Source organism: Falco punctatus, assembly GCF_963210335.1.
Source record: "Falco punctatus genome assembly, chromosome: 8".
Lineage (NCBI taxonomy): Eukaryota > Metazoa > Chordata > Aves > Falconiformes > Falconidae > Falco > Falco punctatus.
This window is the reverse complement of record NC_137588.1, coordinates 34,492,368-34,518,246: the sequence shown is the minus strand read 5'-3', so window position 1 is coordinate 34,518,246 and position 25,879 is coordinate 34,492,368. Positions and strand designations below refer to the sequence as shown.

At 41.8% G+C, this 25,879-nt stretch overlaps 1 protein-coding gene across 4 annotated transcripts in view; it reads left to right on the top strand.

The window, feature by feature from the left end:
* Positions 1-25,879, top strand: part of DPP10 (dipeptidyl peptidase like 10) — a 567,120-nt gene that overhangs the window by 248,253 nt on the left and 292,988 nt on the right. For 2 of the 4 annotated variants that reach the window (XM_080399192.1, XM_080399195.1), the window contains exon 1: positions 6,113-23,302. The exons of 1 other annotated variant lie outside the window; for it this stretch is intronic. In XM_080399192.1, the coding sequence (XP_080255318.1) occupies positions 23,231-23,302 (72 nt within the window). In that variant the 5' untranslated portion in view covers positions 6,113-23,230. Of the gene's footprint in view, positions 1-6,112; positions 23,303-23,510; positions 24,675-25,879 lie in introns of those variants that run through there. One more of the 4 variants, XM_080399194.1, reaches the window with a different exon arrangement.

Here is a 25,879-nt window from a genome sequence, read left to right as displayed (position 1 = left end):
ATAGACAATGATATATGTGATTAATAGCATTTGCTAACTATATTTTTAAAACTGTAAGTGACGGTTGTATGACTTTTAATATCTTCATATCTGTTATTTATAAGCCTGACCTTTCTAAATAAACCATACTGGAAAATAACGTAGTTCTGGAAGTGAAGGAACAGAAAATAATTAAGTAGTAGATAGGTCAATTCAAATTACTTATGTTGGAAAAGATAGGGGTAAGGGAGGAAAAGAAAGTGAAGCAGGAAAGTTTTTTATTAGTAATACCAATTTTTTAAAAGAAGTTCTATGGTAAATGTTATTTGTGAAGGGAAAACCAGTAATTTTTGTTCGTTCCTTATGTTACTGAAGTGAACAAAATACTATTTGTTGTCTCAGAAACGTTCCCACATTGTAGTTTAAAAAATCCATTGTAGAATGAGTTATATATTCATAAAGAGAGAGTTCATGAGCTTGTTTTGCTGCTCAGTCAGATCAGTCAGTTTTTCACCCTTCCAAGACCTAATAACGTCAGGATTGTTTTTCTTCACCCGCGGTGTGTCTGTGAAGGCACAGCAGATAGAATTTAAGCCAGAAGTGTGTTTATTTCAGCGTAGGACACGTAGAGTGCCAGTGCTTTATCGTTAGATCATGCACCATATAAAACTTGGCGTGCACCGAAGCTGGAAAGGCCTCGCAGGCCTGGAGGTGTGGGAAGGGCTTTGCACCACGTGCTGCTGGCTCAGGGGAACCCTTGGAGATGTAGGTGTTGGCCTCTCTCCTTTCACTCACAAGTTCAGGGGCTTTGCTTTTGCAGTAGATGTTCATAAATACAAAAGTCTTCACGTCTCAGCTTATATTACAAAGAATCTAAGTAACAGATCTTGACTGTTTTCACGGTACTCAAAATTTCAGATGCAAAGTTGACTTTTTCATTCTCATATTATGATATGGTAGATAAATAGAATTTTATTCTGATTGAGCTGTAGGGTTTTTTTTAAAAGGTTCATCAATACGTGAGCCTTGTCTCTGCACTAAAGTAAAATTTATTGGGCAACCAACTCTATTTCAAACTTAAATGAGAAAATTAAGATTTAAAAAGTTATGACTATCTGCAGATGTAATTAATGATCAAAGATGCAATTAAGCATTAAAGAACTTTTAAACTTTGTTGAATAGTTTCCTTAATGAGATCCTAATAATAAGAGATATTAAATAACTTTGAGAAATAGTTTAAGTAGGCAGTTGCTTTTGGCAAATGTCACACTTTAACACATTTTATTTTAAATCAGGCAATAAAAAGTATATACTAATGGAAGGTGTCCAAGATTGATCAATGGAATATTTTCACTATGTTATTAGCTATTGCTAAGCTGCTAGAATTAAAAATATGTAGGTGGTACTGGCATGAATATCAACACTTTGTCATTATAATAAGCATGATAAATTAATTCCCTGTTTTGTTGCTTGGAATATTCCCAGGATAAACTTCCGTCAACATATAGTGCTTTAACTCAGTAAGCAGACTAAACATTTAGAAGATAGTGAAGCAGAAGCTACCCTTTTTGAACTAGGCGTGATTGCTTGAACTGTTTCCAAATAAAAGTTTCTAATCAGAAAATGCAGCTTTATTGGAACGGAATAATTTAAATACGAATATGTCCATTGCAACAACAATTCTAGGGTAAATGGTAGTTCTTTTGGATTTTTGTTTCCTTCTTTTTTTTCCCCCAATTTAATTATTTAAGCGAAGTAAAAAAAATGCTAAAGATAATGTTTGTTATTTTGACTTCTTAGGTCCTCTTTTGGTTTTATGCTTACAAAATTCAGTTATATTTGTTACTTTAAAATTTCATGGTAAGATTGCATTTTGTAGTTTTAAATTATTTTTTAAAGAGAGTACTCTATCACTTAGTTTAGTACCTTTTCTCATTTGTCTAACAAAAACCTAGCGAGGATCAACACATTTCTAGGAAGAAACATGTGTGGTAACTGTAGTTCAAAAACTAAAAGAGCTTTTGGTGAATATTTTAATGAATTTTGAAAATCATTGCAGCAAATAGGACTGTAAGACTATCAACATGGAAGATGCAGATAGGATGGTGAGCTTTATGCTTATCTCTCTTACATCATGTTATCCTGTATCTTAAAATGTTGAATATGAATTTTCATGTTATAATAGTTATTAAACTCTTATTTTGAAAATACCATCCCCCACCCCCAAAATGTGTTAGCTTTAGGGTTTATTTTGTATCATAGGAGAGAGAAAAAAGAAGAGTGTAACAGGAAAGAAACAGGTGCAAGTCAGGATTTGGTTTTTGAAGGCAATCTGCATGGTTTCAGGGTTGTGACATCTGTTTTGATGTCACAACTGGTTCTGAAAAACTCAGGTTTGGCTAGTATAGATTTGTTATGCTCACCTTTGCTCTAAATGTTTTCATTAAGAAGTAACATTTGTAAGATAGTTGTTCATTTTTATGGCACCACCTTGGATAAAGCATCCTATTCTGAACGCAAAATGCGTAATCAGCTGATTGAGATTATTACATTTGAAAAGGGAATAAATTTTTTATAACAGTAATGGCTACTTCAAAATTAATTTGTGAATAAAGTGTTTCAGGCTTCTTTTTGAGTCTTTATCTTTGCTGTATGACATCAGAACTGTATCTGTAAATATAATGTGAAAGTAGTTTTATTTGTGATGCTGGGTTCATGGAGATGTTCTGTTTAACTTCTTATTAAATGATCTCTGATGTCTTCTTTCTTTTTACATTAGGATGATATAAATTACTGTGGTTTATTTATATGCTTAGCTAATCCATGTGGAGATAAATATTGAACATTATTTAATGAAACAAAACTAAAAACATTACACACACAATTAGCCATTTCCTGTAGCTTTAATAAATACATTAAATTACACTGAAGAATTGCAGTGTGTTTATGACTAACCTATGTAGTGATAATTTGGAGGAAAATCGTTGCTTTCCTTTTCTGTTTAATAAATGGACCCTACAAGAGATAGTAGCCAGTGCCATGAATTCTGGAGAGGCTTACCTGGAATAAAAGAGGAAGCAAAAATCTGTGGAGTTGTCACTTTGTGTTCATGCAAAGGTCCACAGTACTTTAGCTCAGGCTCATTTACTGCTTGCATTGTTCACAGATCTGCAGTGTTTAAAGCATGGGCTTTTTCTACTCGGGTTTTGGTATTTTTGTACGTGATTAGCTGAGATTTCTTCTGAGGGGAGTGAAGTTTGCCATCCGTATGCATCTTACATATGAACGTGCCATTTCACTGAGAAGATGATACATTACATATGCACCACCTCTTGGTTGTGTCTGAAGAAATGCAATGTGTTGTGATTTTTTTTCTCTCCCTCAGTTTAAAAAATCTCAGAAATTATTCCTGGTATCAGTAGTTCTATTAATGGTGGGGTTTGCCCATTGCTATAAAACCTTGGAACATATCTGTTTGCTTAGCCATATAAAACACTTATTTTCTTTCATAAAAGGAAAATCTACTTGCATGTCTCTATGGTGGACATCATATATATCCAATGTGATACACTGTATCTTCAGGGTTTAGGGCGAGAAAACCAAATGCAACTTCATATTTCTTTTCCTATGATTTAGGCATCCAGCAATTTAATTCAAGAGCCACTATCAATAAATGCAGAATTCTATTATTTTGGCTATAGACAAGCTCTGTTAGCTTTTTGTGCCAACAGTGGTAGTTATAGGCAGAGTTCCTCAGTAGCTTCATCGATCCAGAAGTCCACTATTGTCATTATTTTGAAATCACATAATAGCTTATCAGTCACATTGTTTTATCTAATGTTCTAGCTTTCAATTTCTGTTTTCTCTTTTTTACCCCAGTCTGTTGAGACTTAGCATGAAAATGTGAAAATATTAACTTTTTTTCAGAACTGAAAGGAAGGTTAAAACCCACATCATTTCGGGGCCTGACATGAAACATAGCTTTGTCCATAATGATGTCCACAGAGAGTGCTGTTTCCATTAATATCAAGGAAAAAACACTGCTCACCGTATAAACCCCTAAAGGCATTTCTTCATACAATAATACTAGAACCCTGTGATTGTTTTGGCAGTTTTATTTAAAGGTTGTGATGCATAGAACTCATTTCATCTTACTGTCAACTGCCCATTTATTCTATTTTCTCTAGGAAGTTAGAATTGCTTTCAAATTAAGTATTTTGCTGCTGTCATTCTCCTTTTAGGATTTAATGGCATTGTGATGTTCTGTTGTAATGAGTGACTCAGATTGACTCATTGTTTCTTTGTTACTTCTGCTGGTGCTTTGCAAATTTTCAGGGTCTTCAGAGATCTATGCATTCAATTTGGTAGTACCCAGTCTTGGAGGGATCGGTTCCTCTGATTTTAGGAACACTGGTCAAATTAGCTAGTAAAGACAAAACCCAGGAGCAATCGCCTTCAGAAAACACAGGCTGTGCTATGAAGGGATAAAGCATGAGCAGCGAGCAGTGGCAACACAGGTTATGAAGTGCTGCTTCAGGGCTGTACACCATTTTACTCAGTATTTAAGGCTCAGTGTAAAGGGTTATGATAAGCCCTTGGTGTAAACCATATGTTGGAGGGAGGAACCAAATGCAGTGCCACAGGTTCATCACAGCATGGCTTTGAGCCTGTGAAGAGGCTCACCCACGCTTTTTGGCAGGTCGGTGGAGCAGCTTTTGTTGTGCTATAGCATCCCATGTGCCAGCCACAGGTGGCAGGTGCCTGCCTCCGTCCTGGAGCTGGAGGAAAGCCTTGAGCTCTGCTGGCTGCGAGCGCTGCGGTGGGCTAACGTGGCTGGGGAACAGATGGATGGAACTCACCCATTAGAGGGGAAACTTGACATTGTTCAAAGAGCTAAGCAGGCAAATGCAACAGTGCCAGCTAACTCCTGCTCTCCTATTTTTACTAGGATAGCATGTCAGCAGGGATGATGCTCCTTGGATGCAAGCACACCTACACTGCAAAGCCCCAGGCTGAAGTCAGAGGTGCACAGACTCCTAGCAGGCTTTTGAGCAATAAAAAAACTGGATAAACAAGATAAAACGAAACACAATTTTTTATATAAAATATATAAAAAATGTGGACTAGGTTATTAGTGTTAATGATAAAATATGAAGCAGATAACGGAATTAATTAAAAATAGTAAAAGTGAAAGTTACTGCAGTATAATCAGACAGCATAATCAGATTTTTGGTCTTGTTTACTGGTACTAACAAGTACCATATTTTTCTTCAGAGGGGGGGTTTCATGGCAAGCATTGGATTGTTACCGAAAGAAAAACTTCCTCTTGTGCCAGTCCATTAGAATGCCTTCTGCACCCATGGCTGGTTCTAGAATATCTTCAGTTGTTCTAAAAGTGCAATGACATTGTTTATTTTATTTACAGAACCAAAGGCACATGTGACTGTTTTGTGATTTCTCCTTTGGAAGTAAATGTCTAACATCCAAAGCTATTAGGTATACAAAACTATGGTGGTCAATGTATATACACAAAATTCATGATCTTTTAAGACTCAACAACTTTAGGGATTTCTTCTGAACTTCTTTTGAAGTTTTTATCCCATAGTCCACTTAGTTTCACTTGGTTTAAGTGATCAGAGACTGGGTGAAGGTTAGTGCTATTACGAGATGTTAGTGCTCACTAAAATTATTTCCAGTATTACAGTTGCAACTTGGGAAAAGTTTTTCTTCTTAAAGAATATGTAAGAAAATTAATTTGGAAATACTCCCAGGGCACAAAGGCTGTATCATTTATTGTATTTGTATGTTTTGGAGCATGAACTCTGAGACTAGGGAGAAGGAACAGCGATTTTTTCAAGGAACTTAGATGACTGTGAAGGAGGTTTGGCACATTGCTTTTCTGGTAGGTAGAAATCCGTAGCATGCGTTTGTCATGGACAGCCCTTCTGAATTTACTTAGACCATATCGTTAGTGCTGTATGGCCATGCATTGGGAGTGCTGTCAATCAGCAGATAAAAGATGTGTTTTACAATGATGTGGAAGGGCTTCATCCACCTGATGCTGCTTTTTTTTCTTTTGGCCTTTTGGCTTTGCTCTTGCTTAGAAATTAATTTTTAATTAATTAAATTAGAAAATAAATTTTTCTTGAGGTAGATACTGGTTTCTCCAAGGCAAGCATGCTTTCATAAAGCTTGAGCTATGTTAATCAGTTCATTATATGAAATAAAAAAAATAAGGAAATATATATAAAAAGGAAATATAAAATTTTTAACCTTTTTTTTTTTTGACATGCTACTGAAAGAATGGCTTGCTTCTCTTTTTTTTTATCCTTTTTCAATTTGGAAATGACATTCTTTACCAGCAAGCAATAATTTTCAAGAACAGAAAAAAGTTAGGAGTTAACAGAGCAATTTGGAAAGAATAATAACCATAGGTTGCGGGTTTGATTATTAACTGTTTTTCACCTTTTGTAATTTGCAGGATGAGTTAGCATAAGTGTTTGTTACTTGGTTTACAGAGATGTAAATAATTGCAAAAAATACAGAAGAAAAGCAAAGTAGGCTCAATATTTTGCATTTGTAATACTACAGAATGAGTAGAAGTATTCTGGAGTATTCCAGTGATAGCTTGCAGAATGAACATAACTTGTTTTCTTTCTTCTCTGCAAATGAGAAATAATTGAGTTTTAGCAGAAGTGGGCTACCTTCTGCTGCCACAGAGGCAAACCCAGCAGACAACTTGTCATGTTAGAACAGACCAGAACCTGAACAGTTGCTCTGAAGTCTGTATCCTCATTTTCTAATTTGATTGTTGCTCTAGTTGACAAGCTCTTAAGAAGGGTCTTAAATGTTAGTCCTCTTTCAGGAGCGCTAGAAGAAGGAAAAGATGGAAATTGTAAAAATTTTTGCCCACCTTTTTTCTCCTCTTGTTATGAAGGATGGATTGTCTTATGTTAAGACTAAGAAGACAAAACAGCTTCACACCTGTTCTGTCCTTAGGTATAAAAGTAAAAGATTAGGTGCAAAGAGGTGGTTGGTATGCAACAATTTTACAAGCATAACAGTATTTTAAGGTTGTGAAATGCTATCAGTGTCCCAGAGATGCCAATGCTGCAAGAGGGCGTGAAGCCAGTTCTGTCTCCCATATGTAATGACTACTGAGCTTCACTGGAAGGCTGATCCTAAAGTCTTATTTTCTGCTTTAAGCAATCCACATATGGTACATTTGCCATGTCCTTCATTTCAAATGGTTTCAGTTTAAGCACTACAAGTTAACACTTCAGTCATGTACTTTGAAATACTGAATTGTTTAAGCTGTGGAGAGCTGGAGGCCCCTTTAATCTGAATAGTTTCGGTCAATTGACATTCACAGCCTTACAATTTCTGTTGGAATGTGGCACCCAGTTCTGCACAGGGAAGCTAGGATCAGCACTGATGTAGCAAAATACCCATTGCTGGTGGGATTTGGAGATTCTCTTTGTGTGTCATTTACCTGTTGCTTCCAGAGTTGTGCTGGCTGGGGCTGGAGCTAATGGAGTTGCTCTGAAGAAATGTAGGAGTCTGGGAAAAGCTTGAACTTTGGCAAACGTTGTCCAGAGAAGGCAGTAGGAACAAAATTATTCCTAAATGTCAAAGTTTTTTTTCTCTGTTAAGGGGTAAATGTTATGGAACATTGTGGCTACTGGATAAGATAGTGTAAACACTAATGAAACCGTTTCATTAACCACCTCCAAAATGTGTGTCCAGGCTGTTAATTTTTTAATGAAGCAGTGGATAGTTGCTTCTGTTTTCTTCAGTTAGAGCTGTGATGTTTTTTTTTCAATTAAAAGGGCAAGAAATGACAAACAAGGACAAGTCCTCTGTGGGAAAGAAGTAATTTTGGATGCGTTATCAAACACTTATTTTTGATGGCTAAACGTCATTAATGTATTAAAAAAGACCTCAAATTATGACCTGACCCCAGTAGCTAAGTGCCGTTTTAGAGTGTTTTATACATGAACATACACAGAATTTCTATCACTTAAAGCTATCTTGCCATCATTGTGATGGCCTACAGTATTATGCGAATTGCTTTGTCTTCTTTGTGGCTTTGCAGTTCTCCTTGATGACACGTCACTGATAATGCCACTTTCAACAATGACTGTATGAACACTAAGAATTACTAACAATCTTCTGACGGTCTGGTTTTTTAGATAAAGGGTTTCCTGTCCTCTTTTCTATTACTTTCTTTTTTTTTCCATGAAAGTCCAATGGTGACAGATTTTCTGAGACATAGTTTTTGTGTTCAAATACTATTTTCTTTACATGGTAGACTGTGCTTCAAGATTAGGAAGATACTGAGAAATCTCATTGTTTAAATAAAGTCAAATTGAAAGATGCGATACAGAATACCCTCATAAAGATTTCATTCTGCACCAAGTAATTAAGTACAGTTTAAGCATACCATAAAATACGCAATTAAAATAAAAGATTGTGCACCCTGACAGGTAGTATAGTAAATTGCAATCCTGCAGTTTCTTTTGTTTGCTACAATATAAGAAAACATAGATATTGACTTTTGTTGAAGGTCTTTTGATCAGACAGCTAAATATTGACTAAACCAAAGTAACTGTCAATGTTTGAACCTACAGGTCAAAGTAAGTATATGTTTAGTAGGGTTGAAAGAGCTAGCCAAGAAAAAAGAAAAAAAGAAGATGAAAAGCATATGGATTGTCATAGATTTCCCCCCCGCCCCCCAAATGTCATTATGAGACCAGCTATGTTTTGTAGCATTAAGACAGCCACCTAATACTTTTTTTTAGGTTGAAAACTCTCAAATATTCAGAGGCTCCCCTTCTGGTATAAAGTTTTGTTTGAGCTTATTGCATAAAGCTGCTTTGATGAGGTGTACACAGCTTGTTCTTAAATTCATGTACGTGTACTGGAGTGCTACAGCTTGCAGACACCTATATGTTAGGTGAACGTTATTGAACCTAAAATTTGGCAACTGATTTCAGAAAATACCTGTCTTAAGAACAGGACTATGCAGAAAACAGTCATTTTCATCAGTCTGCTCTGAAAATAATGTGAACATACAAAATTAAGATTAGCAGTCTTTTGCATTCTTCTTCCCTTTTCTAGGTGTCTTTCTTATAGCAGGCAATTACATTCCTGTGTAGCAATAATTTAGACCCATGTCACCATTGTAATGACTTTGGAAAGCTATAAAGACAGAGTTTGCAGAGTTTTAAAGTATGTGCTCAAAGTATATTGCTGTTGAGCAAAGCACTTAAGCATGTGCTTAATTTCAGGTATGTTGTAAAGTGTCATTGGATTTATTTATACAGCAATCTAAGGATGGATGAAAAGTTAATTCAGGACCATATTCAGCTACCATGCAGAGAGGAGTGTGGGAGGGAAGGGGATGCTGGGAATCATGGAAATTAAGAGTTTGAAGGAATTCCTCAGCTGCTTCTTGTCCATTCTGGAAGTGCCTATAAACCACCTCTGACAGTACCTAGTCCATTAAAATCTAGTCTTTAGGAGGGAAATTCCTTATCGTTAGGAACAGAATCCTGAACTATTCTTGTGTTTCCTGCACTGAAAATACTTGTCTTTCCCTGTAATAAGCTTCTGAAAAAAGAGGCATCCACTATCTTTTAACACTTTTTCACGTACTGGGATATATTTTACTGCACCTAGACAAATAAATCTAATCATGTTTTCTCTAGATTAAACAAATCCAATTTCTTTACCTGCTCTTCAGATTTCATTCTTCCTTTACTTGTCTTGTTGCTGCCCATCTTGTTTTTTGTAATGCAGTGACCAAAATTAACCACAGACCCACAAGATCGATATTAAGTAGGTAAAATACTTTTTTTTTCTTTTTCTTTTTTTTTTTCTGGCATATAAATAAACCCTGCTCTTCATCTGTCCCAGGACTGATGTGTGCTTTTTGGGGAACAGCATCAGGCTGCTGAGTCGTATTTAGCTCATGGAGCATGGAACAATGCTGCTCTGCTGCTTTTGAACCACAGGTCGTCCTCTGGTTGGTTTTGTGCATCTGATTTCAGCTCTGCATGGGTAGCACTTCGCACATTTTTTGATTGGATTTCACATTTTTTATTTGGGGTCATTACTTCAGGCTGTTTTCAGTCCTGATCCTGTTTTCAGCATTTGTTGGAATCCCACCTTACTGAACATGCCCAAATCTGAGTTTTGTACTTATAAATGTCTGCAAGAATACTCTCTAATAAATGAAATAACAGTGGTAATGTCCCTGAAAGTTCCTAATTGAAAATACATACCCTTTTGGCAATTAAATGTTAAGCATTGACATTTCACGTAGTTTGTCAACCAGCTGTGCAATGCTAATTTCATCTAATTCTCATGTTCTTATCAGAAAACCATGTGGTTCTTGAAGTCTTACAGCACTTTCCCCTGATTATCCACAGTTTGTCTGTTAAAGAGCGAAACTAGATTGGCTGGACATTACCTAGTCTGGGTAAATTAATGCTGGCTGTTCTTTTTATCACCTTATCTTCTATAAACTCAAGTTCTGTATTTACATTTTTGTCTGAGAGCTAAAGTCTAAACTGCTTGTGTATACTTTATTCTTCTCCTCCTTGTTAAAGGCAAGCAGAGCGTTTGCCATTCTCCAATCCACCAGAATTACCCCGACTTTTTTAATTTCTCACAGATTTCTCTTAAATGGTTCAGAGATGGCTGAAGCTTCAAATATTTCTGAGTGAGATTGATTTATTGATTTGAATGTCGATTCACCTAATGATCTATTTACCCAATTTATTTATTTATTTTCATGTTCCAGCCTTTATAATTAGTGAGTACATAATTTAACTAAGTATTTGGTCTCAACTTCTTGTGTGTGAGAAAAGTATTAGAAACATCAGCCTTATTCCTTCTCTTTTTCTTCTTTTCAACTCTGCCTTTGCTTCAGTCTCCTTTTACCTTTTTTTCTCACTTTTTCTAACCATCTCATCAAAATAATTTTCCAAATTCCAGTTTCTTACATCTCTTAATTTTTTTTAGTATAATTAATATTCTTTTACATTTACATTACTTAACCAGTTTTTTACATTTCTTCTCTTTCCCTGGTGGTTTCTCCTTTCTTTGGAAAAAAAATTCTGTCCCCAGTGTATTCAGAAAGGTGACATATCATCTTTTTCAGCTTATATTGCTTTTCCATCAGACATTTGGATAATAAAAGTCCTCCTTGCTGCCTGATCCTTCCCTAGGATGTTTCTGCATATCACTCCCTTCAATACAAAGACACGAATCTAAGGAGATTTGTGAAGACTAGGGCTTGTGCTTGATTTTCAAGGTTAAATAGGAGAAGAACGACTCCTTGCAGTAGAGCACCCTTATTTGTGGACCCTTTTGTCTTTATGCAGTATCACTCAACAAGACTGCAATTCCCTCTGACTTGTTGAACTGCAGACTTCTGAACGGGTTACGTGTTGCTGATACAGAGGCAAGGCCTCCTTCTTCTCTCAGCCCGCTCTTCCTGAACAATTTATTACCCTTTTACAGCAAAATCCCAATTCCGCAATGCATCCCATTAATGCGGTAGTGCTGCTTATGCTGTTGACTGTGTGCTAAAACTTCAGCTTCTTGCAGCTGTTTTTCATTTTCACGGCATTTACATATCACTACCTTTAAATACTTAATTGGGGGCTCATCATCTCCTTTCCTATAATTCTGTTTCAATTTCCCAACCAAATAGCTGGTCTGAGAGTTTCAGGCTTTCATAATATCCACTTTTTTGCTTATCTATGTGATTTTTTTCACTGTATCAGCCTAGCTTAGGGAGCGATGTGAAGGATAGCTCTTCTCCTTAATAGTATTTTTTTCTCAAACCTACTGGATTCTCCAGGGCTAGAAGCATCAGCAATTCTTTATCTGCCTCTCCTGCCCAACAGCCTGTTGAAATCCTCAAGAGGGTTTCTGTATGTAGCTCCCAGATGAGTAATGATGCTGAGGATGGGTTTTAGATAGTTACTTAGAATCAAAGTACCGGTGTGTCAATACATGGTCCTCTTTAAGCCTCCTGAGAGGACAGTATCAACGCAGTTGGGAAGTCTGGGGTTTGTGCCCAATCCTCAAGGTTAAAAATAGTCCCAAAGTTTCTGTAACGCTTCCTAATGCATCCTCCTAAGTCTCCCACTGTATTAACTTTCCCACTGTCTGCATTTTTCTTACACATTTTGCTTCTAATTAGAGACTCTTCGTAATTATATTGAAAGGGAAAGAGCTCTCTTCTGCCTCAAATCACACTCTCTGACTTCTGCAAGTACCCTTAAGTATCTCTGCTACCTTCTTTATTGAGCAGAAGTTCTAAAATGACTGCCAAGCTGAAAACGCTGTGAAAAATCACAGAATATTACCTGATTGAAATGTCTGGTCACCGTCATTAGAACTAGGACTGAAGTGAGAGTTCAGCCATATGCAATCCACATGGCAGCGTTGAATTGTGATGCATACACTTGCTGCATAAACTTGTGCTGATACAAACTGAGTAGACTATTGCTGAGTAAAGTGCTGTGTTCATTTATTTATTCCTTTCTAGATTTTCTAGATACTTCTGTTTCTGGGATAAACTGCATCAACAGAACATTTTGTTTTAAGATGCCAGTATTTTGAAACATGAAGGAAGACATACAGTAAACTAGTCTCAGAACTGCAAAAAATAAATATTAGAAAGTTTTCTAGGGAAACCATGTGAAATGATGCTGGGATAAGCCCTCTAGTATGCGTAGCTTATCTAAGCCATTAATCTGTGTTTGACTTCTCAATCATCTTGTGAACTTTACTTCCTTTTGATCCCAAAATATGCTCTGTTTTAGATGCTGTGAGGAGGCACTGGCAGGCTTCTTTCTAAGCCAGTCCTCTAGTATGAAGCTGGATGTATTGCATTGAGGTGTTTCAGTACACTTCTTATTAATTCTTAATATTGGATGTTATATATGCTTAAGATCGTGCCTGTGTCATGGTTTAACACCAGCCAGCAACTGAGCCCCACGCAGCTGCTTGCTTACTCCCCCACAGTGGGATGGGGGAGAGAATCAGACGAGTAAAAGTGAGAAGACTCGTGGGCTGAGATCAAGACAGTGTAATAGGTAAAGCAAAAGCCGCAGCCACAAGCACAGCAAACCAAGGAATTCATTCACCGCTGCCCATGGGCAGGGAGGGGTTCAGCCACCCCCAGGAAAGCCGGGCTCCGTCATGTGTAACCGGTACTTGGGAAGACAAACGCCACCACTCCGAATGTCCCCCCCTTCCTTCTCCTTCCCCCAGCTGTATATGCTGACCCCGATGCCGTCTGGGATGGGATGTCCCTTGGGTCACCTGGGGTCAGCTGTCCCGGCTGCGTCCCCTCCCAGCTCCCTGTGCAGCCCCAGCCCCCTCGCTGGTGGGGTGGGTGAGGGGCAGAAAAGCCCTGGGCTCTGGGTGGGCGCTGCTCAGCAGGAACGGAACAGCCCTGGGTTAGCAACACTTCCCAGCATCAAGCCAAAACAGAGCCCCATAGGAGCTGCTATGAAGAAAATGAACTCTATCTCAGTCAAAACCAGCACAACCTATCATTCTTATTACTGTACTTCATATTCTTAAGCATTTATTTCTTTCAGTTAATGTTGTGATTGCTAATTTTCAAGAGAGATCCTACTGTATTCTATTCACGAATCAGGATTATAAAAGCAAAGTTCTTCCTAAATCCTGTATATTTACATACTGTGTACTTAACCATCTTCCTCACCATCTTGACTGGAGAGTATTTCCTTCATTTACTAAAGTTTTTTTGTGTGTATTTACATAGTTGTTCTGCTTTGCCTTGGGCTGTAGTTGTGTTTCCTTGATGGATGAACAGCTTTCTGCATGGATAATTTGTATATCAGTTTGTAAAACATTTTCAGATCCTTTGGGAAAGAAAAGGTATTATACAAATCTTGGATAATGCATGTTTGTATTATTATACAAATGTTTGATACCTTTCATTATATAACGTCTGCTATGGATGAATAGGCTCTTATCATATAGTTCAGTGACAGCTCCATTTCATACTGTAATAACATCACAGAAAAAAACTCAGTGGTCTAATTTTATACAAAATCTTTCCTCCTGCTCTTTGATGTAGGATTAAGTCTTTTGGGATGCTAAGACATACTCTATGCTGTGACTGCTAATCAGAATTAAGGGTATTGAACAGAGAACAGGCACCGCTGTTCTCCACATTTTCCTCTCAAAGTTTTAAGGCATCCTAGAATTATGGTGACCAACAGAGTTGCTATTTTTAAAACCAGACTGTGCAGTGTTATATTATTTTTATAATTTTCAGCATGTAGTCAGTGCACATAGTCATACCCCTCTGTCAAAGGAAAATATAATTCTCAGTGGAAAACTGGGTTTTAATCACTGCTAGCATCATTAGGCTTGTTGTTTTAGTTGTAGAGTGAATTGGAGCTGGATGGAAAATACTGCACTGCACAGTCATCCTGCCAAAAAGAAGTCTGATCAAAAGGGTCTGGGGGATTACACAGATTTTTACAAAATTTTAGAAAAGGGGCAAAGAATAATTTGTATTGGTATTGAAATGTTTTCTTTAACTTTCTGGCTTGAATTAATTTTGACTTTTGCAATGTAATAAAATTAACATAATATTACTTCTATGTAATATAAATAACGAAACTAAGTTAAAAAACGTAATAGGGAAAATGTGTTATTTTGCTTCAATAGTAAATAAATAGTTCAACGCTATTAAAACATGTCACTTAGTATTTTTCCTAAATTTGATTTTATTATGATTCTATTCTGATTTTTAACTTTCTTTTTTTCTTTTCTATTCTACTCTTCCTCCTCCCCACCCCGCAAATTAGCAAATTAAATTTGGGCTTCCTAAACCATTGCTATTGATTTATATAATGTATAAAGGCAACATCTGCAAAATTGGTCAATTTAAATTAAGCATTCAATCTGGGTAATTTTAGTAATAAACAAGTGCCTCATCTATTGAGGCTTTTTTAAATATCCTGCTTTGTTGTGATTTAACCCCAGCCAGCAACCACGCAGCTGCTTGCTCACCTTGCCCTGCCCTGCTGGGATGGGGAGGAGAACTGGGAAAAAGTAAAACTCATGGGTTGAGACAAAAGCAGGTTAATAATTGAAATAAAGTAAAATATAATAACAACAACAATAATAATAGTGATGAAAAGGAGAAAAAGAGAGAGAGGAATAAACCCTAAGAAAAACAGGTGATACACAATGCACTCGCTCATCACCTGCTGACTGATACCCAGCCAGTCCCCCAGCAGCGATCAGCAGCCCTCGGCCAGCTCCCCCCCAGTTTATATACTGGGCAGGATGTTCTGGGGTATGGAATATCCCTCTGGCTGGTTCGGGGCAGCTGTCCTGGCTCTGCTCCCTCCCAGCTTCTTGTGCCCCTCCTCGCTGGCAGAGCATGGGACACTGAAAAGCCCTTGACTTGGGGTAAGCACCACTTAGCAACGGCTAAACCATCAGTGTGTCACCAACATTGTTCTCACACTAAATCCAAAACACAGCACTGTACCAGCTCCTAGGAAGAAAACTCTATGCAGGCTGAAACCAGGACACACTTAGTTCCTAGTTGCATCCCTTGTGGTTAAATATCTGTGAATCTGACAAGTCTTGCAAGAGTAGCAAGTAGGTCTTAGATTCCTGAATATGCCAATTTCGTTTTTGTAAACTGTGTTCTGTATCATAAAATGGGTTTGAATATTAATCTGAATTCTTTATCAGTGATTTACCATTGATAGGAAATCCTCAGTGAACCATTTCGTTACTGTACATGCTTGCTGTATGAAGTTCTTTGAAGAATAGCTATATGGCAACCACAAAGGAGAAAAAAAATCAGCCTTGCCACTTGCAGTTTTAACCATGAGGTTACACTAGAAATGTTTTTGCTTTTTTAGACATACTTCTGATTTATATCTATGTCAATATGAGACACTTGAGTTCCTGGGCCAGTCATCTCCTGACCAAATTTAACCTGATTTAATATGTAAAAAGTTGACAGATTTGTCAATACATGATTACAATATATTTATATTTCTGGATTTATATATTTTACTACAAATATGCATGAAGAGAATTTTAAAGATCTGAACCTTAAAATTTTTTTGCTATGCAGGCTGATCCCCAATACCTATTGTATTATTTTCCCCCTCGATTTCAGGTGTCAATTCTTCAGAATTAAAAATTAAGCCAAAAGTTTTTAAATGAAAACTGCCATAAGAGATCTTCATGGGTGAGGGTTTCTGAGAATAACTTTTGCCAGGTTACAGATATGCTGCAGTAGCTAGGCAAAGGGAAATACCTGTTTCTAAATCTAAAATCCAGTTTTGGCTCTTCCCCACCTAATCCGTAAATTTTATAACTGCTTTCTTGAGTAAAAATAGTTTTAGTGATGAGCACGAGTAGTGCTGTTTTGTATTAGTGAGCTGCCTGTGAAATATGAGTCAGGATCTTGTGCTGTGAGCTACCATTAGGATTTAAAATCCACTGAGACATTTGTATAGAGTGACTTCATAGACTTCTGGAGTAAGGCACGCTTTCACTTTGAACAAATACTATTGTCAGAAAATACTTATTACTTTGATTTTCACTTCATAGGTTTTTTTTTGCAAATCTGCTCCTTGCAATATTGGTAAGAGGGAATATTTTATCAATATAACCAAGCTGGTTGGAATTGCAGCAACTGAAAAGCTTTTCTCTGAATGGGTGAAACCTCCCCCTGTAGCCATAAAGCCATCATACAAAACCATGCCTGGCTTCTGGCTACTGCTCACAAAGAGGTGTGTGGTGGGAAGGTCCTGCAGGACCCTCTGCCACGTCGGTGCAGGTGGTTTGGATACCTCAAGGTATCTACTGTGGCACCTGGTGACTGTCACAGCCACCTGAGTCCCAGTTTCAGGCTGTGCTGTTGGACGCACATGTTTGTATGTCTTTGTTTCTCTTGGAAACTGTTGTGATTTATGACTCCATACGCTGTTAGGTAATCAGGAGAGGATGCCATAGATCTGAAACACGCACAGCTCCTGTGTTCTTCTGTTATGAACAATTCCTTCAAACACTCTTGAATGCTGGCTGTACATTTTATTGGTTAATGAGAGATATTTTTGGAAACGCAAGTCCTATTCCGTATACTTTCACTGAAATATTTGCATGTGTATTTTAATAAGTCCTGTAACTTTCCTGCTGGAATATATTTACATTTATTTGTATTAACTCAGTGCTTGCATTGATTGTTTTTCTAAAACAAGACAAGGAGAGAAAAACATGAGCACAATTTATTCACACAGAAAATAGCCTTTCACTGAAGCAGGTATTAGATTATAATGTGTTTCGGAATGCAGAAGATGCCTGGAATTTTCCCTCTATCAAAGAATTTCATAAGAAGCAAAGGTTGAATATTCTGTCATTTACAACCATAATTTAAAAAGCACTCTGTACAAAACCACATACTGTCTGTTTTTCAGTTTTATGTGACTCAGAGCGGTTCTCCTCTGGACAAGTATTTTTAGGTTTTGCAAGCCCACAGATCCACTTAAAACACCAGCAAAGAACAATCGTCTTAACTTTTCTTGGGTTTTGGTCACATTAGTTTGATTTTTAAATTCATCTTTATAACTTCAAGGATTTTTTTAGCCCAGTTGCTAGAGCTTTAAAAGGAATGAAGAATCCATAAACAGAGTATATTTGTAAGATCTGATTTTAAAAAGCCACCAACAAGCTCTCAAGCCATGACCTTGCAGCTTTCATAAAGTCATAAGCATCGGGCTGCATAGAGGCAGTGGGTAATACGTTGAGAGACTTTTTTCCTTAGGCTGTAAGAGTCTGAGCAGTAAGGTTGTGAGAGAGAGATACAAAACTGAAGTTCCAGGCTAGAGCTAATTGAGAATCTTTTGATCTCAGTTGATTTCATGACAAAAACCCCCACCTTGATGCTGTCTGTAGGAATGAGTCAACTGGACATAAAAGATGTAATGGGCTTCTTATTTTTATGGGAATGGTTATAATTGGCGATCAAGTAGTACTTGCATCTTCTCTGGGCTGTACAGTTATTAGTTACACAGTGATGAGGGCCGTATAAAATATACAGAAAACAAAACTGCCTGTTGCAGTTTTGTTCTGCGAAACTCTACCAGTGGAACACCAGCAGACTTCAAACATAAAACTCACTCCTGAAGGAAGGGACAAGATATTCACAGTGCTGGTAATGGCTGCGCCTTTTCACAATGATCTGTACAGCAGTTAAATCTCTAAAAAAATGACACAAGGCAGTTAAATCACTTGAAGACCAGGACTTCGTTTTAAACCAGGTTTCATACCTTCAACTCGGATGCTGCACCTCCCAGCCCACCTCCCAGGGGCGCTGGGGCGATTAATACGTGGCACATACGCAGCATTTGGCACCCAGGGCGGCTCTGTCACTGCTCTAGCCTGAAGCAGTAGCTGGCCAGGAGAGCAGTAAACCAACAGGGTTTCTTCAGAGAGAAAAGGGAGAATTCCCCTCACTTGCGGCATTCTCCACTATGTTCTTTCTGCACATGTGTCCAGCCCTTTTACTCCCCTACGAGTTTCCTGGCTTACTTGCCTCCTGTCCAAAATCAGCGCTACCTATTATTCTGCTACATCAACAAAACATATGTGTTTTTAAGTCATCATGCGGTACAAGATGTAACGATTGCATAATACTCTGACAGAGCTGATACTCAGTTTACGTGGAAGATAAAATAATCATGTCTTGGCTAACGCACCCAGATCTTGTGTGTGATGAAGAAGATGGAGGAAATTACAAGGCGTCTGTAGCAACATTTCAGTTGAAAGACAGATGAATTGATGTAATGACTCTGTGAAGAACTGATCAAGAGCATAATTCCATTTCTTTCTGCAGCTATTTCACTCAAGCCTTAAGTGCTTTCCCTGCTGATGCTATGATATGTTTTGGCGAAAATGATACAGGAAACTACCGTAAATACTGTACATCTTAATTGCTTTTATCCATATGGCATCAGTTTTAGTACCAGGCTCCAGTTTCAAAGATGTGGCCTATTAAGGGCAGTAAAACAACTGTTCTTCTAAACAACCCAGTCAAATGACTTTTGAACAGTAATTTACTAAAAACGACCCAAATAAAAGTTGGTGTGGGCAGTAGTGAAAACTGGTGAATTAGATTAGTATCCTGAAAGCATCAATACCATGAACCAATGAACCATCATTCATAAATAATGATAAAAGGTATGAGCAAGTGCTATTGATAAGAGTTTTGGTATTGATTTTAAGAAGCTTTAGGTAAGAGTGTGAATAGAGCCAATCCCCAAACTCCTACCCCCGAGATACGTTTCCAGTAATTCTAGCTGATTTATGAATACCCAACAACCAGCATGCATGACCTTAATGAAACTTATGCTCTGTATCTCAGTCTGTTATAGTGATAAAACCTTATAGTGAATATATTGTAAATGAATACCAAGCTTCAGCTAAACTGACTGATAATGTCTTTTTCTTGTTGATTAATAGTGGAGCTCCACCACAATGGATCTCATCAAAAACAAGCTGAAAGTAATCTCTATTGAAACATGTCCATTCAAACCCTAAATCATTAGAATTCTTCCGCTCTGATGGGAGCTCAGTAATTAATGGAGTTGCGATAGACCTGTGCCATAAACAGCATGAATCAGAACATGTCTGATTCTGAGACTTATTATTTGTATTACTGTAGCACCTAGAGGCCACAGGAAAAAGATAGATATCTAAGTTTCCCCATGTTATGAATGGCCCAGAAAAAATAAGACGCTGAATATCCTATAGAACGCAGCCAGGACAGAGGAAGGATTGGCAGTAAAGGCTGCTCTGCAGAAGTGAAGCAAAGCAATAGGTAGTGGTGTGCAGAAGATGCCATCTTGGTTGCACTTTTTGCTTTTTCTTTGTGCAGTGCCATTATTATACAAAAAGCAACAGCAGCAGAGAGCAAGAAGGTGAAGGGACAAGGCTGGCAGCAGCGAGGGTACAGGAGTTAGGGAAATAGTGAATTATAAGAGAGAAAATAGGGATGTGAAATGGAGAGATAAGGGTAGAGATGGTGTGAAGAGGAGCACAGGAAGAGCTGATGGCTGAGCCAAGAGAAAGCAGCTGTGCAGACTGACACACAGGGTGAGCAGTGCAAGTCCCCACCACAGGCTTTTGCAGCTGGGTCTCGTGGGGGTGCTGAGGGTGGCCCTTGGTGACATCCTGCAGAGGAATCACAAAGTCAGCAACAAAAAGAGATTGAGTCAGTTAATTCAGATAGTTATCCTACCCTAGGCAGCACCAACTATACTTGTATTACTCCAGACGACAACTCTCTGGCTTCCAGGTCTGGAGGCCCTCAAGCCTCCTAAGGCACGGCTTTGCCCTCCCCCAACCTTTGGAAATAAATATGTTCTTTTCCTAATGTTTAACCTGAATCTTTCTTCCTGCATTTTAAACCTATTGCTGTTTACCTGATTCACCATGTACAAAAGACATTATTTTCATTCTTTTGTGGAACCTTTTAAGCATTTGAACATTGTTTCCACATCTGCACCCTGGTTTTCTCTCCTTAAGACTAACTGATCCCAATGATTTCCAGTTTTCCTTCACAGCGCATGCTTGCCACACCTCTGATTCTCTTTGTCACGTGTCTGTGTTGCTACGCATTCCCTGACCTTGGCCCATGTATTCAACAGTTGCCCTTCTGGGACTGACAAGGGCTGGGTTTCTCCATCCATCATGACAGCTGTAGTCTTGCTTGTCTGTCACAGCGCGCTGCTTGCCCGGTTCACCGCAGCAGGACACTGCCTTAGGTGTAGTTTTGAGATCCTGAAGGGCGAGTGCCAAGAGGATGGGGTCAGGCTCCTTCCAGTGGTGCCCGGTGATGGGACAAGGGGCAATGGGCACAAACTGCAACACAGCAAATTCCATCTGAATACAAGAAAGAACTTCTTTACTCTGAGGGTGACAGAGCACTGGAACAGGCTGCCCAGAGAGGCTGTGGCGTCTCCTTCTCTGGAGACATTCAAAACCCACCTGGATAGAACTGTGCAACCTGCTCGAGGTCAACCTGCTTTATCAGGGGGTTGGACTAGGTGATCTCCAGAGGTCCCTTCCAACCCTGACCATAGTTGTGGATCATTCTGTGATGCTGTGATCTTCTGTAATGTCCCGTTCCTCTTCTGAAAATGTGATCTAATCTGTTGTTTACCCTCACACGTTCTTACTAAATGCACACATATCTTCAAGGTCTCAGCCTGTCAAGATCATGTTTAATTCTGATGGTGTCCTTCAACATTCTTGGCATCCTCCTCAGCTTGACACTGTGAATCTGATGAGCATAGTTTGCTCAGCCACCCTGGTGCTGAGGGAAACATGGGCAAAGCCCACCAGGATGGACCATTGAGGGATCCTTGTGCTGCAGCCTTGTGCTTGTGGCTGGGAGCCACTGGAAATGATGCAGTGGAGACAGTTTTGTAGATACTCATTTTAGTTTTATTCAGATTATGTTTCTCTCTATGTCACGGAAGTGTCCTGGAAGCCCTTCTGAATCAAGATAGATGACATTCACTGCTCTCCTATCCACAGGCTTGTTACCCTGTTAAAGAAATGAATTATATTTGTTTGACATGATCTTGACAAATTAATGGTGGCTATTACTCGTCATCTAGTTTTTGTCTAGGTGTTTGCAAAGTTCATTTGATTATTTTTTCTAGAACTTTATTGGGACTTCAGGAGTGGTGTCTGTTGATTGGTGGAGAAGTGAACACAGCGATGGGGGATACAGGAGCGTGGCAATACTCAGTACTCTGTAGTCTGTGGCTGGCTGGTCTGTAATTCATCAGTCCCTTGTCATCTGCCTGCTCTTTTCTAACCTGTTCCCACTGTAGGCTGAACTCTTAGATCTTTGTCACCGCTGTTAATTACACTCACCAGCCGGTCAGAACTGACCTTTCTTGTGAGGTTTGATGCAAAAATATTAAAAAAAGATTAAACACTTCTCTCATTATGTGCTGACAGCTTTCCTTCTACCTTGCGGTATCTTGAGGCCCAGGCTGGCTAAGATGGTGCTGGGGCTGCTCCCGTCCGCGACACATTCCCAGGTGCCAGCCCTGCCTTCCGAGATCCTGCTGGGAGCTGGGTCGTGAAACTGATGGCAATTAACAAAAGCCCAACCCAAGCTCAGGTGTTTCGCTTGCTTGTGTTTGAGGCTCTTTTTCCTTACAAAAGCTCACGTTCAAGGTTCTTTAGCATCAGCCCTCACATTTCCAACTCTTTCTTGCTGGCTGGTTAGAAACCCGTTTCAGATGGTCTCCTGAACCGGTCCTTAAAAAAACCCTGAAACCAACCGATGATACGGCTTTGGGACACGTGGTAAATCGTGTCCCTAAGGTCCTCCCTGAAGTTCTCCTTCACTCTAGCTCCACATAAGGGCCTCCTGTGCCGAGTTCAGCTAAAACGGGTAACTGACCCCCCGCCCCCTCCACCTTCCCCCCAGCCCTGAGCTTCCCGGGCCGGGGACGCTGCCGTAGGGCTCGGAGGGGCCCCTGCGGCCGCTCGCCGCTGCAAGGTGGTGTGGCGGCTCCTGCCCCCGGGGGCCCCCGGCACGACGGGAGAGCCTCCGGCACAGCGGTGCGCCCTTCCCCCGGTTTCTTCCCTTTCCCCCTCCCGGCGGTGTCCCTCCGCCGGCGGCGGGGCGGTAGATGCCGGGGCTCGGGGGAGGGCCGGGGCCGGGCCCCGCGGGGCGGTAGCGGCAGCGGGGGCGGGCAGCGCGGCCCCGCCGCAGCCGGCAGCGACGCCCCCGTGGCGGGGGCGCGGATGGTCTCTCCCGGGCCGGCGGGAACCGCTGTGACACCTGCTGGCGGCGGCGGGCCGGCCCACGGCGGGCGGAGCGGAGGGGAGCGGGCAGAGCGTGCCCGCCGCGGGGCGCTCCGCGGCCGGCGCCCGGCGCGGGGCACGGCGGCGGCGGGCACCGCGGGGCCGGGCGCCCCCTGAGCACCGGCGCGGCGGGGCACTGCGGTAGCGGCACTGCCGCGGCGGCGGCTCCGCGCCCCCCGCCCGTCCTCCCCTTTCTCCTCCTCCCTCCTCCTCCTCCTCCGCCGCACCACTTCCAGGGGAGGCTGGTGTCATGCGGCTGGCGCCGAGGGAGGGGTGCCCGGGGCCGCAGCGGCAGTGAGAGGCGGCGAGCCGAGCCGAGCCCCCTGCGATGACAGCCATGAAGGAGCAGCCGGCGCACCCGGGCGGCAGGGGGAACCCGCCGCCGCCGCAGCCCGACCAGGTGGGACCCGCGGCGGGAGGTGCCGAGGGGCCGGGGGATGAACGGGACTGGGCGGTGGCGGGGGGAGGCCGCCGTCCCGGAGAAGTTGTGCGGAGCTGGGTAGAAGTCCGGGGCGGGGGTGCGGGCGCCCTCGGGGCGGCTCGGCCGGGGAAAGACGCAGCCCCGCGGAGCCGGCTGAGGGGATGCGGGGGGAGCGGTGAGGTCGCCCGGGGGGGGCCCAGCCTTGTCCGGCCCCGCCTCGGGGCTGGGGTGTCCATCAGCCCTAGCCCCCGACGGCAGCGGGTCCTGCAGGAGTTTGCGCTCCGCTTCCCCGCGAGTTGCGCCCGGAGGCGAAAACACTCGGGCAGGGGGATCCTGCCCTGCCGGCAGGCGCCAGCGGCGCCGAGACGGGGCTGCCGGCCGTGGGGGCCGGGCAGCAGCGGCGGCACCGGCGGAGGGGGCCCGGGCTGGAGGGTCGGGAGGGAGCGGGGCCGCCCGGTTCCCGCGGCGGAGCTGGCCGGGGCGCCGCGGGCCGCGCTCCGCATCGCCGCCCGGTCCGCGGCGGGGTGGGGCGGGAGCGGCGCCGGGGAGGTTTCCCGGAGGGTTTTGGCAGCGCCTGGCCGGCGGTCACGTCCCTCGGCTCGACGAGTGTCTCCCCGCGGGCTGGCGGGGGCCAGGGTGGCCGGGGTACCGGTGTCTCTCGGTACTGGCTCGCTATCGAAACGGGCGAATCTCGGGCGGTTCTCGCGTGTGAAGGCTGGGTACCGGGGGAGCAGGTGAACTTGGCTGTCACCACCATAAAATCGAAGTTTGTATTGCCAGACCGCCGTGTCTGTTGCTCGGGGCGGTAGCGCTACCGCCCCGGGAGAGATGGGGCTGTGCGCGCTCCCACCGAGACCCCGGCGGGGACCCTCGGGCACCCCCGGCCGCTGCAGGGGCGGCGGGGCCGGCGCCGCGACCTGCCCTCGGCGCCCGGCGGGTGCGACCCCCGCGGCTCAGCTCGCCTCGCCCGCAAACACCTAGAAATGCGCCAACTCCAACGGTACTGCGAGATTGAGTGGTGGGTGGGTGGGTTTTTTTGCACGTTGTCAGTACCGACCGCTTTCTGTTTTGAACTCCAGCATGCTGAACGGGCTGAACCGGGCTCGCAGGGCGCGGGCAGCGGCATTTCCTATTTTCATTCTCCGTTAACGTCCATCTACAGAGCTTAATTTCCCTCCAGTATGTAAACATTGGGGGGAAATCGCCACCAGTGAAAGCTGCTGCGCACAGCTGTGCTTTAGAAAGCTGGTGTCCCAGTATCCAGCCCTGCCTGCACCCCCAGGCTGCATGTTAACCTTTGGGTAGTCCTTCCAGTCCCCGGGAACCCGTTAATTTCAATAAATTGGAAGAGGTATGCTTTTTTTTTTTTTTTCTGAAAAGTGTATGCATTATGGCGCATTTTCATGTAACATTGATAAAATAATACCTTTGAGTTTGAGGAGCCTGCTTGAATAAATTAATCGCCTAAGTTACATTATCTGGAAAAGATGGGCAACTTCCATCAGTTCTTAAAATTTCATGCAAATAGCAGAATTTATGGAAAAGTCAAGATTTTTTTAAATAGTCTCAGAGGTTCACAGAGATCGTAAATTTCAGGGATACTGCTTTTAGATATAATAAAAAGTACTTGAACTTAACTGATCTTTATTTCTTTATATTCAGTTCAGACATGTTGAATTGCCAGAATGGCTTTTTGTTGGAGGAGGAAACCTTTTCGAAGCAGGCTTAATCCTATGTGCCAAAATTTACCAGTTTGACTGCTTTTTTTGGGCATAATGAGGAACAGCAGTAAGTTCTCAGTTTAAAACACACTAAATATTAGGAATTTATCCTAAATATAGAAATATTATTACCTGAGTGCTTTGGAATTGTCATCCTCTTTTGGTGGTGGATGGGGGGGTGCACTGGTCTGTGCACTGTGCCTGGCTGCATGAAGTGTAAATGCAAACTCCTATATGTTTGCATTGGAGTTTTCCAGGTCAAGTTTGGTTTTCTTGCTTGGAGTTGAGAGTGAATCAGCTTTGATGGTCTATTGTCTTAGATGCTGGGGTTGTTGTGCAGTGTATAACAAAATGTTGTTTTTAATGGATGGCAAGTCTTTCTGTGGCTCTAAATGCTAATAAGAAGGCCTAAATCCTGCAGTGAGGTCCGTGCAGAGTGAGGCTGCGGCTGATGGATCTCAATGAACCAACACCAAGGCCGCTCATGCACATTTGCACAGCTGAGATCCACGTGATTGTAGCTCGGCCCTGGCCAGAGCTTGGCCACAGGCTGTGTCTGACTCAAGGTTTGTGCTGGAAACCATTCTTAGCATAGCAGTGTGAAGTGGCTGTGATCTTAACAGAGGGATGGTAAGGGTTGGGAGCTTTTTGGTGGCTGCTGTTACAGAGCTGCAGCTGTGGTGGGCACTGTGGTTGGGCAGGTGGAGAAGAACAAATGGGCTGATGTGTTCACCCTGGTTTTCCATACCCCATAGCACTGTCACAGGCTAGCCCGTGTAGATGTAGCTTTCCTAGGGCCTTCAAAAAATCCATCTCTGTCCAGGTACCCTTGTTT